The sequence below is a fragment of the Cuculus canorus genome, chromosome 17 (genome assembly GCF_017976375.1).
Source record: "Cuculus canorus isolate bCucCan1 chromosome 17, bCucCan1.pri, whole genome shotgun sequence".
NCBI lineage: Eukaryota > Metazoa > Chordata > Aves > Cuculiformes > Cuculidae > Cuculus > Cuculus canorus.
In genome coordinates this window covers 7,198,190-7,213,786 of record NC_071417.1, presented here as the reverse complement: position 1 = coordinate 7,213,786, position 15,597 = coordinate 7,198,190, and the positions used below count along the sequence as shown (strand labels likewise).

At 45.7% G+C, this 15,597-nt stretch overlaps 2 protein-coding genes across 14 annotated transcripts in view; both read left to right on the top strand.

Moving 5' to 3' along the window:
- CABIN1 (calcineurin binding protein 1) overlaps window positions 1-6,249 on the top strand; it is a 93,771-nt gene extending 87,522 nt beyond the window's left edge. For 3 of the 6 annotated variants that reach the window (XM_054082244.1, XM_054082241.1, XM_054082242.1), the window contains 3 exons: window positions 2,246-2,410; window positions 4,181-4,407; window positions 4,895-6,247. In XM_054082244.1, coding sequence (XP_053938219.1) covers window positions 2,246-2,410; window positions 4,181-4,407; window positions 4,895-5,038 — 536 coding nt within the window. In that variant the 3' untranslated portion in view covers window positions 5,039-6,247. Of the gene's footprint in view, window positions 1-2,245; window positions 2,411-4,180; window positions 4,408-4,894 lie in introns of all 6 variants that reach the window. The other 3 variants (XM_054082240.1, XM_054082239.1, XM_054082243.1) reach the window with 2 other exon arrangements.
- Window positions 6,250-9,386: 3,137 nt separating this feature from the next.
- The window catches only part of LOC104068449 (T-box-containing protein TBX6L), a 36,200-nt gene continuing 29,989 nt past the window's right edge, over window positions 9,387-15,597 (top strand). For 2 of the 8 annotated variants that reach the window (XM_054082123.1, XM_054082127.1), the window contains exons 1-2: window positions 12,213-14,583; window positions 15,160-15,284. The gene's annotated coding sequence lies outside the window, so the exon portion shown is untranslated. Of the gene's footprint in view, window positions 9,588-12,212; window positions 14,584-14,920; window positions 15,285-15,597 lie in introns of those variants that run through there. The other 6 variants (XM_054082128.1, XM_054082125.1, XM_054082126.1 and 3 more) reach the window with 4 other exon arrangements.

The following is a 15,597-nucleotide window of genomic DNA, read 5'->3' as shown; positions in this document are numbered from 1 at the left end:
AGGGCTCACGGTCAGTGCTGTAGTCAAGGCTGTAGGATGTGCAGTTTATTTGTTTATAGCATTATATCTGCTAAATTAACGACTGGGTTTGTGTTCTTGGTTAATAAGTGGATAAAAAGGATTCTTAGATACTTTGAGGCTACAAGTTTTGCGTGAGCAAAAAAGGAGTGGGCTTCTTAGCTGTCTTGTCAGGATAATCTTCCAAAATCATCATTTCCATCTTGCTTCGCTTCCAGTCTTGATGTAATGTTTCTTTCTGCTTTTTGATCAAGTGTCCTGTAGCCATTTCAGCGTGGGAGCCTCTTGGGTTCAGACTCCAGCTCACCATTGGGCACCAGGAGCATAGTGGGACGGGTGTACATTGGCTCTGGGCCATGCTGGGGCCGATCCCTCTTCGTGCAGTCTCTTGTGCTTTGCCAGTGTGTGGTTAAAGCATACGGGTGGCTGGTCGGAAGGGCAGGCACACGCAGACAATCTTTAGCTCTCTTCTCTGCCTCAACAGGGAAACAAGGGTTCTGATTCTCCTAGCCAAGATTCCTGGAGTTCACGTACTTCCTCCTGTGTTGTTTTTAGGCTGATTTGGGCTATTAGTGTCCTATATGTGTAGATGCAACTATTATTTTCCTGCTTCCAATGCCGTATTTTGAAGTATCCATGGAGAAAGGTGCCAGAGAGCACTGAGAATGAGATCTGTGTTAGTCCTTTCCATTTGGTGCTTGGTCGTGAGTGGAATGTTACAGGGCAGAGGCAGCCTGTGGTCTGTGCTGTGGCGTGACCTTTCCTTTATGGGAGAATCCTCTACAAGCACACTTGTTTATCCCAAGGCTGCTATCGGCTTCCAACTACAGGTTTAGATGATGAGTTCTTTTCTTTACCAATGAAAATTAGTGATGATGAAAGGACTCCCCACCTGCTTTGGTAAGCCTTTCTTTGTACAAATTATTGAAGAACCTTAGGTAATCTATCTCATTTTAAAAGTCACATCTTTCAAACGGCTTTGATCTGACTTTTCCCGAGCTGTTTGGCAGTAATGTTGTCTTAGGCATTTTCTGCAAGAGGAACTCCGGTACAGGAGAGCATTACTTTGGTAAATTCCAGGTTTCCATTTACATTGATAGAGATGGAAAAGTGTTCTTTCAACACTTGAGGGGGTGTGAGTATTTTCCCAATGAGGAAAAACTGAAATACATACTCATTTTTAAGATGCCGTACTGTCAAGATCCTGGATTAATTTAGAGCATGGACACACAAAGAACTTTGGAGCAAGTTAGACTGTGAATATACATTGTGTCTGCTGGTCTGCGGTGGCTGCCTGTGCACACTTTGGCTGTGTAAACATAAGGTGACTCAAATTAGACCACGCAGCCCTTTAGTTTTGAAGGTTATCTTCATTTTTATCTGAGACCAAGAGCGTATTTGTGTGTCCGTAGCTGTGAAAGTCTGCTCTTGCAGTCCGCCCTTCTCCGAAAGGGCAGCAGTCACTCTCAGGAGCCCGCTGACAGCCGCTTCTGTTAGATGCGATGCGCAGCTCAGCGTGTGAGAAAACGAGTTAACACTGCATTAATTTAAAAGCAGATACAGCTGGTACGTAATGAAGAGATTGTACACACACATACAGATTCCGAGTTAGAGACAACCCCAGTTCTGCGGTAGCAGAAGGTGAGAATATCAGACTGATGTATTTATAGAGGCGCAGTGGGACATGGCAGGGAGAAGTCAGCATTTAGTTTTAACTCAATACTGATTTCATACAAACCAGATTTGGCCCTGTTACTGGACATTCACAGTACTTTCTTACTTACCAGTAAGCTGCATTTTGGTGTGGACCTGCAGCTGGGGATCAGAGAGGGACCCCTCAGTCCCTGCTGGCTCCCATTAAGGGTGATGGGTTTGGCTCTGCAAGTGTGGCGGCTGCATCAGCCCTCACGGCTCCAAAGGAGAACGCTCCTTCGCTGGGCTTTCCTTGCAGGTGTGCAGAGGTGTCGTACACAAGAACTTTTTCTTTCACTTTTTAATGACATTTACTTTTTTTTCAAGCGGTTGAATTGCTCGCCCCAGGTATGAAAACGCCGGCATTGCTGTCTCAGCTTGCCACTATTCAGTTTCCTTTGGTCAATGTTACGGATTAGAAACAGAGCAGGGGTTAAAAAACACTTTTAGCGGTTGGTTAGACAGGAAAAGGATTGAGACTTGGGAGAGAGATCAGGATGTCTCTTAATCTGTGAATTGTATTTCGTTAATAAAGAGGAAGAAGAGCTCGAAGTGCCTTTGGAGGGGCTTGGATTTCAGCAGCAGGAGTCGCGGCTTTGTCAGCAGATGAAGATGGCCTCTGTTGCGCCATCGCCAGAGCCAGTGTGCTGGCAAGTGGAGTCGGTGACCAGCGCAAATTCGGGGCATGTTTGTACCCAAGGTAGGAGCTTTATCTGCTTCAAAGAATTCTGGAAATGGGTGGTTCGCTACGGAGCAGTTGGTAGGGATTGATTGGATAGCTGTGGTGCATGTTCCTCAGTTTCCCTGCCTGCCTTCCAGCCAAGTATTCCAGAGCTTGGAGGCATTCATGGCAACATCCCAGCCTCCTGGGAAAAGTGCCTGTCATCCCTTAAGGGTTATTCTTTTTGATGAGTGACTCACATGGTGAATACCACAGCAGCAAAGCCAAACAAAAAGCGTCCCAGCACCAGTCTATTATCACGCTGTAGCATTTGTGCATCCTTTGAAGTAGGATTTGTCTTTAAATCGAAATGTTTGACAGGGCAATATGACACCACTTGGGATTGCACCAGTGGAATATTTAGCAGAAGGAAACTAATTTTCACAAAGCCTGACTCACTCTGAGTAAACATAAAACCCAGCGTTACAGTGGTTATTGCTTCCTATCTCTCTTCTGACCCCTTCCCAAGGGAAGCAGGAATTTGTGTTTTGAGTGAAAAAGATGTGAAACTTCCTATTTCAGACGGCCATAATCCAGATATTCACGTTTGGGTGTCTATGTTGTCCTTATTGGTGGGAAGCAGATTATCCTGTGTCTGATCGCTGCACCGCTCCTGGTGCTGCAGGCCAGGATGCTGAGCTGCCGGTGGAGGGGAGTCCCTGACCCGGGGAGAGCCGTGCCTTAGCTGCTGGGACAGTTCTTGTCTTCTCTCACATAGCTTAGAACATACCAGACCATTTTCCACCCCTTAGCAGTGAGTTCCACCACTGGTGGTTCGCAGGACAGCTGGCAGTTTGTGTTGCCGTGTTTCAGTGGCCGTGGCAGTTCCAGAACTTTGCAAGAGAAGGATTTGACACCACTGAATCTGCAAATACGTGTATGAGCTCCTGACATTATTGTCAGCCTGAGAAAGACCCTGATGTTCTCATTCGCACGGCTTTTGAAGCAATAGGTTTGACTCCATTATTAGTAAGAAATCAAGAAATCCTGTTTAACAGAATCGCAGGTTTTAAAGTGAACTCTTCTGGTTATTGTTGCATGGATACTGGTTTGTGATGTGCTAGTGCCTACGGAAGGGCCACATCCCTCTGCACCTCATGACATGAGCCCTGTCTGAGCACGTTCACACTGTAAAGACCACAAGCTGAGGCACTTGGGAAGTGCTTGGCAATTACGCTAACAAGCGTGGGCAGCATCGACAGGAGGACACCCCGGAGGGGTTGATGGCAGGGTTTGAAGAGGGTAATGAGGAAATTCTGATGTGTCTTAGCATATATTTTTCTTAAATTGTTAGGGAATTGCTCTCTGGATAACTAAAGGCCATGCTGTGGTGGAGGACGCGAAGACTCACAAGTAAAGCTGAGGAGCTTTCTATGTTGCATGACAGAATGGAGAGGCAATTAGGGAGGGCGGAGATGAGGTGGCTGCGTCTGAAACAAGAGGGACAGTGGTGTTTATAGTGGCTGTAGCTGGGTCAGTGCTGTGCTGCCACTTGCTATCCTCAGCCAAACTGAGGTTCTGCTGCCCGCTGAGATGATTTTTTTTTTTTTATTATTATTATTACTTGTTTCCAGTTGCCATTATAGAATGTTGAGACACTTATTCTATTTCTGAGTCTTAATTAAAATAAGGCTTGAAGAAAGGCCTTTTGAGCCAGCCATGTGTCTAGCAATGCACTCTTCCCTCCTCTTTGACATCTGAAATCCTAGATCGCTTCCTAACATGTTTTTCTTATTATTTTCTGTTCAGCCTCCGGTTCCAAGCCTGAACTCGGCTCCGGTTCACAGACTTTGGGAAGTCAGCAGAACAAGACAGATGGCACCCGAGTAAAAACTCGCGTTCTGCCCAACATGCCAAAGCTTTTCATACCTTCATCTGTCACCAAATTTCCACCTGAGATCACTGTCACTCCACCCACTCCCACCCTCCTTTCTCCAAAGGGCAGCATTTCAGAAGAGACCAAGCAAAAATTAAAGGTAACAAAAGGGAAACAGTAATTTTTTAGATTATTGTTTTTATCTTAATTCTTCCCTCAATAAAATACTTGTATGAAAGGAGCAACTGCTCCTGTCCCCAGTTCATAACCAGAGATGGAATAAGCGATGGAAGAAGATGCTAGCTGTACAGGAACCAGTTTTAAAGGACTAGCAGAATACTGGCCCCGTGTGAAATCATGGCCGTTCTAGTCCTTACCCCTTTTCTGAGGGAACTAGGATAAAAACGGATGAGGAAGCTGGTGCAGCCATTGTGGTTGTTAGGGTAGTGGGAGCTCCCAGAGTATCAGTAGTGGGGAAGCCTACTGGGAAGTGTTCGGTAGTTTCACATTAGGGTGCCATATCTTTTATAGGAGTAAGAGAGCTATTGATTGTGAAGGTATAGCTCCTGGTTGGCTTTTATCCCTGTGGTCATGGGTTTATCCTAACTATTCAGCAATATATTCTCTCTCTCTCTTTTGGGGATCAGTCTGCTATTTTGTCTGCTCAGTCTGCAGCGAATGTAAAGAAGGAGAGCCTTTGTCAGCCAGCTTTGGAAATCTTAGAGACCTCAAGCCAGGAGTCCTCACTGGAAAGTGATACTGATGAAGATGATGACTACATGGACATATGAATGAATTCGGGCCATCATCAGCACCAACCATACAACCATCCCTCTTGTTGCCAGCATCTCTGGCAGTTGAAACATCTTCGTTGGCATTACTCTCCATTTAATCTGCATCATTGTGTTCTTCACTTTCATTACCTTGGTTATCACCACTACCACTTGTATGGCCTTCAGAATCTTTGCCATTCTCCCCATCATGGTGCTTGACGGAAAGAGTGATTGTTAACCAGGAAGTTCATTTAGACCTGCTGTCACCTTTAACTTCAGTAAACACAAGGATGCTTTGAGCTGCAATTCATATCTCTCTGCTTATCCTGCTTCTTCAAACCAGAGCCTTTCGAGTCACTCCAGTAGCTCTTTTCTATAGCATTTTCTTCCTTTTAGTTGTCTTTTTGCATTTTCCCCACTAGTTAAGTTTTTCTCCCTGTAGCTCAACAGCCTAATGTCTGTCTCACCATGTCACAATTAGTCCAACGGCTCCTTTTAAGGCGGAGTAGGAAAACTTTGCTCAAATGATAGAGTTTTTTATTGCATCAAGAAAGTCCATGGCTTTGTGGGGCAAGAAGGGCGAGCCGAGAGTCTGCCAGCTCCTCGACACCGCCGGGGGCTTTCTTGGAATTTGTCTCAGCGACAGTAGGCAAAGAACGAGCTTTTCCAGGCAGCCAGAGGTTGGCCTCCTGTTCGTGCTCATTTCACACAGTGTATAAGGTCCAGGAAAACTGATCTTACCGGAGTGCTGGCTCACAGAACTGATCTTTCCAGCGTTGTCTTACAGTCCTTTCTCTTCTAATGCCTTGGCCAAGCGTTTTGAATTGGGGGCTAGATATTTTTATGGTGGTATTGAAAAGACTTGGAAGATTTCAATGCCATTTCAGTAATGTCTGGTTTTTACAGAACAACACGAAAAGGTGTTTTTTTATCTCTCTGCAGAGGGACTGCTCGCAGTTATTTATATGAGAAAATAATGGTAACAAAGATCCTTTTTTTTTTTCTACTTAAATGTTAACTTTGTAAAATAATGACTGCAAACCATGCAAAAAAATCGGTCACACACTCTGTAGAGCTGCGCGCCCCCATATATATGTGTATGTACATGTATATATGGCTGTCTGTGAGCAAGGGGAGCACAGACAGCTTGCGGTGGGGGGGTTGCTTTGGGTTTGGGGGAGGTAGATTTCTGTAAAATGCAGAGCTTTGTATAAACTTTTGTTTTTTTCTAATAAAGTCAAAAGGTACTGTTGTCTGTGGTTGTCTGGGAGGGCAGGGAAGAGTGTCTGTCCTCCCTTCCTTTCGTGTCTTGGGTCAGAGGGTGGTGGGGGAAGCAGGGATGGGGAAGCCACTTCCTTCCTGACAACCGCCCAAACTCTTTGGATGGGTTTGGTCTCTGGGGACCCAACCCTGGGTTCACTTCCCCATCGAGACACGATCCGAATTCTTTTTGACCTATCTGAGTATCTTTGAATGCCGATGAACAACACAAGGAGTGAGGCAGCACGTGGGGAACCAGATCACTTGGAATCTCTGTCTGTACAAATTGGCGCTTAATCGCTGCTACAGGGATCACACTCGTTCGCCGTAAGAACGGTGAGTGGGGGATAAGAAGCAGCATCAAAGTGCATATTGCAAGTTTATTATCATGTTCTGCGTTATTTGTTTTGAACAAAATGTAATTTATGAGCAAGCGAGCATGTCTGCGTTGGGCCTTTAGCAACTATTTGTGTCGCTGTCACCGGTGATGGGTGAGCGGGATGTGGCCGGTGTGGAACAACTCAGGTAGCCAAATGGTAAAAGCAGTGGGAGTTCCTGATTGTGCTGTGTGCTCCTGGATTTGGGGGGAGTGATTGTAAATCCAGTGTCTAGCGTGCTGTGCAGTCTCTGCCTGGGGCAGGCGGAGGCAGCTGTAGGTAATCGGGCATCGTCTTTATTTGTTTAGAAGGTAGCACACGAACAGAGCAGTGAGCTGCTTGTGAGAAATGGAACCCAATGCAGGGATGGCTGCTCTAATCCAGGCGCTTTCACCCGGACAGAGTGGGCTACAGAGGCTTTTTGCCTTGTGTATATTCTTAAATGTATGTCTAACTTTAAAATCACATTTAAATTCCTAGGTCCCTGCTTCTTGCATGGGATTGTATGAAGAGAGAGCAGGTAATTTTCTAAATTGAATTTGCTTGCTGGAAATGTTTGGTTTCATGTATTATTTTAAGTATTCCCTGCATTGCACAGTTTGCCTTTTTTTTTCCTCCAGAGTTTGCTAGAATACCTGCTCTTGAGCTTGCTTCTGACTCCTAGTCTTGCTTTTTGAGGAGGATTTCAGGTTTTTCTGGTTAAGGAAAGCTCAAACAGTAAATAAGGCTGTTCCTGTCAGAGAGCTGAGCTTTGCTGCTCTGCTCTAAGCTTGTTTTAAACTGCAAACTATGCAACTGCACAGCTTGGTTTGTCCTGTATTCAAAACTCTTGCCTGCTTTTCCCCTTTTTTTTTTTTTTTTTGTTAGTCTCCGATCTTTTATTCCCATTACGCTCTTGGGTCTCTCAAGGACTTGTTCTCAAGCTCAAGAAGTTACCGAGACTGAACCACACAGGCCTTCAAGTCCCACCTTCTGCTACCATCGCTCAGCCGTGGCCCATCTTCCACAGCAGTTGGTGCTACCGGATGCTATAGGAGCCGTTCTGCATGTATGAAATCGTCGCTCTGTAAGTGCAGTTCATGTAGTGCTTCAGCTCCCAGAGCCTGTTCTGGAGTGAAGATACGCAGGTGGATGCATTTCCACACAATGTTTGTGTGAAGCGTCATTCCTAAAGGTGCTTGGAACAAGAACTTCAAATCCTTACAAACAGTATTCCCTTAATATGGCTTCCGAAGCCTGGCAATATGATTTTGTGGAATTTTTAAGGGGAAAAAAAAGTGTTACTGTAAAACTACAGTTAGCTGTGAGTTTACCTGAAGTAATTTTGATCGTGGTCTAACCCGGGTTGTAATTGCTTGGAATCCAAGCGCAGGCGAGGTTGTCTATCAGATGTAAATGTGATGCCTGTCTCCAGGATGTGCTGGGTACCATATCTTTGGAAATCTCTGTCTTCTCGGGGTCCTGATGTGCCAGGCACATCGATGGCCACTGCTGCGGCTCCTTGCTTTGGCTTTGGTGCATTGGGTTGGGTTTTTCCCTGTGAAGCTGTAGGGACTGGAATATCTGGTACCCAAAGGAAACGCACAGGTACAGCCTGTGACCACAGGGAGGAGGCTTCGACTTCTTTTTTTTCTTTTCCCTGCTAGTATTTTATTTAAAAGCAAACCCATTTTGGCTCCTGAAAAGCCAAACTGTTAGAGGACTTCCAGGCAAAACAGTTTCTGTTCCAAACTGAATGGAAAAAATAAATGATTTTGAATCAGATGTTGCGAGTAATTTGTAGGCAACCAATCCACAGCCCCTGCTGTCCCCGGCACTGGTTTTCCTCCTGGTAAGGTACATTTCCCTGATCGCTGCCGCTGCAGGTCTGTAGCGCTGGGGTTTGGCAGGGTTAATGCAATTTCATTGCCTGGCACAAGGATCATAGAAACTGTGTGTGGGTAAGATAATCAAGAATTTCTCTCCCTGGACTAGTGTTGTACTAACAATTAATGTTGGGCACAGCTGTCATTAGTGGCTTCTGCCCACAGCTTGGAAATGGTGTTCTTCAGAAGCTAATGATGCTTCATTTCCCACCAAATATGCCGTCGAGGGAGATGCTGACTGTGTTCCTGAAGTTCATCAGGTACGGGGGTTGTCGGGTTTTAGTGCTCTCTCTCTCTCTCTGTTTTTTTTTTTTTTAATTAGAATGAGATTTCCTCATGAATGATGAAATTAATGTCTTTTGCAGCCAAAATAAACACCATATGGTCAGAGGAGAGGGACCAGGAGAAGATGAGGAAGGCGTGGCAACCGAAGCTGGTTAGGAGACCGAATGGACTGAACAGAAACAAGGAACCAGGTGAGAACAGACAAAGCCTTCCCATCCGGTGTGGGATTGCACCAGTGTTCTGTTCAACAAACTGGGTTTGTTCGCTGTGGTGTACCTAGCTTGTGCATAGTGTTACACGCAGAGCTCCTGTTCCCGCAGGTGCTTGTCCTGTTCTTTAAGGCAAAAGGTGGATGGGTAGGAGAATTGGGATGCTTGGAAGAAAAAGAAAAAAATCCGTATATCTCCTGATCTCTTACTTGGTCATGTAAAGTTGGGATGAAAAAGCTTTGTTCTTGCAGTTGAAGGTGATGGTGAGAACTTCAGTGCAGGTGCTGAGTGCCAATTGCCATCTTTCCCTGTCTGCTAGCTGATGACAAGGAATCCACCGGTGCTGAGCTTTGATGCGTGTGTCAGGATTTCAGGAGCAGCCTCAGGATGCCGTACCCTGGGCTGTACGAGCCCAGGTTCTGCCTCAGATAGCTGCCCTGCAGTGACTCGGCTCTTGGTGTCGCAGGGCACTGTGACAAGGACATCGTGAAGGTACCAGAGCAGCATCAGCGGTTTGTTGGCCTCTGGAGGATGGGCATTAACGCACCTGAATGGCTGTTAGAGACTCCAGGTAAATCTCAGCAGAGATTTAAAGACATCTCCCTGTTCCGTTTATCTTATGTGTGTGTGAGGCTGACACGCCATCAGCAAGCGCTCGAATACGGCAGCACCGTAGCTGGGGGTGGTAGGGGGCTTTGTTGTGTATTATCTCAAAACTCTTTTCTATGCTATGAGTGGATTTGTCCCTGATAAAATGTGTGTGAATAAGAACAGGGCGTGGGGCAGTGAGTGCATCTCGAGCTCCACGTTCCTCCTGGCCTTTGGGAGCTCCTCCGGCATCACTAGAGGGGGCCCAAGGACTGGGAAGGAAAAGTGATACAAGGGGAGAGAGAAAAAACAGCCCCACCCCAAACCCTACAGCGAATGACCAGGACATCCTTAAAATTCTGAAAGACTAAAATATGTTGCTGGTTTTGACCTTACTCACTTCTAAGGATTTCTGCTACTGTACCACGTGCCCTTTCCGTGATGCATAGTCTGAGTCAAAGCAGAAGGAATGGGAATCCTTAGGTTGTTTGCAGAGTTCTGTCCTGTGTTCCTGGTCATAGCAAAAGAAATAAAAGAGCAGAGCTCACTTTACCATTAATACCACAACGCAGAAAAACCAGATCCACTAGGTACTTGATTTTCATTTGATTTTCACTTGCCCCCTAACTGTGTTTTTTCTTTTTTCTTTTCCATTCCCTATAAGAAGCCTGCTGAGTGTTTTCCATGCTCTTAATGTGCAGCATATTGTAATGGGGGAGAGGAAGAAGTATCGTTTGGCAGTTAATGTTGTGTAAAAGGATGCAAATAGTGGTTCCAGGTTTGTCAGTGTGAATACGGATTAATTCAGTCCTGGCTCATGGCTATGGCATGGGATTTGTACCGGCGTAGCTGAGCCCTGGAGCAGGCCATACACGTGCAGCTCACGGATCTGTAAAGCATTGTGAGATAGTTTTGTTGAAGTAAAATTCTAATTAGGGATGAAAATGTGTATGACAATGAACTATGGAGCTTTCAAGCTTGGATTAAATCTGGCGCAGCAGTCTGGGTTATCCAAAGGAGCTGGGAGGTCAAAGCAAGTCCTATGGTCACCTCGTAGAAATTCCCATGTGGTGGGACAGAGGTGGGAGAGGGAGGTGGAGCTGGGGCCAGATACCAGCAGAGTCAGGGAAACAGAGTCACTTCTACCAAGGGGAAAAGTAAAAGCGCGCTCTGCCTGCATTTAAGATTTAGCCACGCAATTAAATGATTGTATATATGGCTTGGTACAAAAGTGTTCAATGATACAGTCCCAGTGGGAGAAACACTTTGCCGGGTCTCTCTAAGTGCAGTGTCTTATTGAAGGAAGCTGCTGGTGGAAAACCAAGTCAGCATGTATGGTGTTGCTCTCCAGTTAGGCACGGATAACCACCTCATGGTTTCTCAGCCCATTTTTTTCTCCCACCTCTTTCAGAGACCCTGTAACCAACAGTGAATTCCAGTGTAAATGGAATATAAATGAAGTGCAGATATCATGTAAGCATATGAGAACCACATTGGAATGGTATTCATTTAATTTTAGTTAGAGTGATGCTATTCTAAGTGCAAGGGATGGGCCATGGAGCAGAGCAAAGGCATTTCAGACAGAAAGCTTCCTGTGAAAATGCTTAATTGTTACCCAGCTTAAGGACCTGTCTCCATGTTCACATTCTCTTCGTTTTACTTCTCCAAGGTGTTTGGCAGATACAGAGGGCCCTTCACTGGAAATAATGTGCAGTGGAGCTTGGTTTGCAAAGATGCAGTGCATGAGCTATTGTAGAATACAGCGATGAACACCTCTGTTCAGTAAGAGTAGAGGATGTTGGGTGAGCAGAAAAGATTCATTCTTCAGAAGTGTTCTTTGATGCCTTGTAGGGTAAATCACACCCAAGATTTAATTTCCTGAAGTTACACACTCAAAAGTCCAAAGAGTCGCATTTTGTCTTCTAAATGCAGGGGTATATATAAATTAACTCATCAGTAAGATTGCAATGATTATTTCCTTTCTCCCTTAAGGCATGGCACAGGGTGTATTCTGCAAGAACGGCCTCACTTGCTAATTGAGCTGACATAAACCCACCAGGAACGTCAGAGAGCAGTAGTTCGCATATGGCAATTTGTCACTTAGCAATAACTGGACTTGATATCAGATTTCCATTAAGTTTGAGTGAGTTAGGAAGAAAAAAATATGGATTATAAAATCCTAGTGGCAGTTACTGAGCTGACAACATCCATTTGCAACACTGCGCTCTCCAGTAATCGATGGAGCTCAAACAAATAACAGCGTTGCTTTGACTTCCCAAAACGGCACTGCTGGAAGTGCTTCCCATGCTTAATGAGGAAATGGGCTTTCCTGGGAGCGGCACAAAGAGCCTAGTGGGTTGTCTCGCAGCTGGGAGCAGCGGCACAGCCTGGCTTCTCGGTTTGGCTTTCTTGACTTATAACAGCTTGGGACTGCACATCGTAAAGTATTGCCGCACAAAGAAGCACGGGAGTTTCTGGTCGATGGCCTGGCTCCATCGATCCCCTTGCTTTGCTGGCATGAAGGAGCCTTTCAGCTCTGCCAGTGCTGCTAGAACCGGCCGCTGGCATCCCGGCAGCGCTTCCCACTCTCATGAGCAGAGGTGTGGATCCTCCTGGGGATGCTGGCCAAGACAAGTGCTGTTACTGGTGCGCTCTTGGATGTGCCGTGATGCTTTTCACTGTCTCTAAAATCAATCTTCCAGTGACCTGAACAAAGATTTCTCCTACAATGACGAGTTTTGCCAGGCCTCTGCTTTTCTGTGGAAGTTAATGGAGCAGTTTCTCTCAATGTAAGAAGAAAACCGAGAGAGCAGTGCAGGATTGCTGGAAAGCCTGCATCCTCAGAGTCATTTTAATACCTCAATGTCTTCCCCTGCCACCCTGTCAGCCACAAGCCTGTCCCCGTTGGGCTGGGAGGGCAGGTGCCCAGCCTGGCCTGAGCGCCATCTCCCTCTGAGGGAGCAGAGCCCTCCCAGGCTGAGCTCCGATGGACACGGGGATTGGCAGCTGCCGAGGGTGGACATGAGGGCACGGAACAACCGCACGTGATTGAGGTGGCGGCTCTGGAGATGGTGCTGTCTAATTAATGAGCTCACTGCTAGACAAGGGATAATTCAATTAAAACGTAAGGAGAGTAAATAGTCTGTGCTTACACGCGCTCCTGCTGCATTTGCTTGTTTAATAAGGTGAACTTCTTGCGATTGCGGTGAAACTCAGCAATATTTCCCCCACTGCTGTAATGCCCAGCGTGTGTGCATGGACACATTTCAGTGAGGACGGCTCAGAGGCAAGGACAGGTCGTTGCCCGGCTGTCCTGTGACCAGGAACCGTGCAGACAAATGTAAAAGCAGCGATAAGGAGTATGAAAATATGGAAATGTAATTGTCAAGTGCAGAGTCTGTTGGGGAAGAGGGAGAGAGGAGGAGGACAGTGTTTCTTCCAAAACACGCGTCTGCCAAGTACCTGCATACAGTTATCAGTGACTCCTGTCATTTCCCCTGAAGGTAGCAGAGGGCATCACCAGCTCAGATGTGGTCGGAGTCTTTAGTCACCTCATCTACTTCTACAACTTCAATTTCCATCAAGAGCAGTCCCTTTAAAATAAATAGACTGACCTTCCTTCATGCTTGCAAATTCAGAAGTTCACAGTTATCCACTGAAAAATGCCAAAAGGTAAGGAATGGTGGAAATGTCTGCTGGTCAAAAGCCCAAATGGAGTCTGTGGGAAACAGAGTGTCTTGGGTACAGTAGGGTGTGCAGATAAAATGACAGTGTCTTGTGCGGGTTTGATGAGAAATCCATCGGAATAAACAGGAACAAACTGTGAGTCTAAAGTTGTTCTACATCTGTCTGAGAGCAGTACTAAGGAAGTCAACATTTCCCAATCAATTCTCCCTGAAATTGTGAAGGCTGTGGCACGACGCAGAGCTTTGGAGAGCAACTCGTGCTGTCTGCATGACATCCAGGAAGGGAGATGATAAAATGACGTTCTGTTTATTGATATCTGTCTGGGTGTGATCCCGGGGATAGGGGGTCCAATAGCTGTTACTGATATTCCTTTTCTCCTCCCTCCGCAAGGGCTGATGTTGTTCCAGCAGGGAAGTCCTGGTGGCTTTCAGAACAGCAGAATTGGTGGCAATTACTGCAGGTGACAAACTAGAGCCAGCAACTTCTTGGTGGTGGGGTTTGTACCTGGGTTTTGTCAACATTTGCTTTCTGCACCTATTCCATAACACCACAATTAGTTTATTGGTTAAATCACGAGGGTCAAAGAACTGAGCTGTGCATCAGCGCTTGCCCACACTTGCTGAGTTTTTCAATTCACTGTTTCTCTTCCATTTTCTGCCTCTGTAAAATGGAAACTTCATAAAAAAAAAACCCCAACAACCTACCCAAGGCTCCCAGATGGCCCCTGAATTTGAAGCTGGGACATTTTTATGTGTCTTACATTATTTATAATTTTATCTTCCAAGCAATTTTAGTTAAAACTATGGGGTTTTTCCATTTTGAGTGAATGAATGTTGATATCCACTGGGAACTGGTCCCCTATTTGAGTTAAAGGAGAGCACACAATCACTGTTTTTTTTTGTTGTCGTGAAGAACCCAGAGCTTCCCAGGAGTGGAATTCTGGAGCAGACTAACACGTGTCTGCTCTCATCAGTGTAGAACATGCACAGTGTTTTTCAGAGTCCTTAGCTTCAATTGCTGAGAAATAGGGATCATTCAGTGCAAGTCTTTTTTAGCTTAGATTTTCAGTTTTTCCTATTCTCCATTCTCCAGTTGAAAATTTCCTGTGTCGGGTAACTGTTTAACAATATGTTCCTAACTCTCCATTATGTCCTGCCTTTCCCTCTTTTAGATGAAAGAGCCATGTGAAAAACGAATTCACCAACCCCTGTGACTAAATTTGAGTGATAATGTCAATGGAATTAGCACGTTGCCATTGTTGAGTGGTCTCCTACGGCTGTGTAAACACCGAGGTAACACATCGCTAGGGCAGAAGACGTGACTGCTGTGATACTGGTGGTTTGAGAATATTCTGCGACTGCCAGAATCTTGGTGTCCATCTGGCGTTTTGCCTGGTGGAGGTGATGTTGGGAGGGAAAAAAAAAGATTGATTTTGCTGCTTTTATTTTTGCTGAATTCTAATTTATTTACTGAAGAAAATCTATGACGTTGTTTGGCCAAACTTGGAATGAGAGCGCAAGGATGTGGAGGTTTAGGTATATGATACTTTTTGGCAAATACATTCAAATGCCACCTCTCGTAAGGGCCCCATTCCATTTTGAAGACCTCTGGAAAAGCTGGGGCAGAGCTGCCTTCAGGACAGCCAGGGCTTTTCATCCTGGCAAGAGGAATAATTGCCTCCCACCCCACCTTCAGCCATGAGCACAACTCCCACCTCTGCCAACAGAAATCGGCTGAGGCTGAAACACCTTTTGTAGGCTGCTGAGTAGAATGTGGGTAAGGTGCAAGTTCTGGTTTTCACTTTGAGGATGGCAAATTGTGAGGCCAGGCCGGTCGGACAACTTTTATCTCTGCTCATCCCTCTGTAGGCACATTGTCCCTTTGTCACAGAGTGCAAGAGAGGAATAACTGCCGTGGATGCTGTTCTGAACTCCTGGTGTCACAAAACCATTGGCAACAGCTGCGCAGTAGGAGCCAGAGCTGGTCAGATAGGGTATGCAGATGACAGTAATGCTTTCTTTGTTATAAGTTTGTGATCCTGGTTGCGAATGGAACAAGAACCTGTATTTCTGCAAGTGTATTTTTGTCATCTTCAGGCAAGAAAAAATGCAGGTATTAAGTGCTAAACCAGAACCTTTTGTCTGACAAGTTCCCTTCCTAAATACTGTCAGGGATTTGAGTTTACTTCTCTGCAGTCATCTTTAAACCAGGAGTCAACGAATTTGCTGCATTTGTGTGGTCAGAGACCATAACCCCATACTGGAAGGTGGGAAGTCAGTCTCAAGACTGACCTCACTGACCAGGCA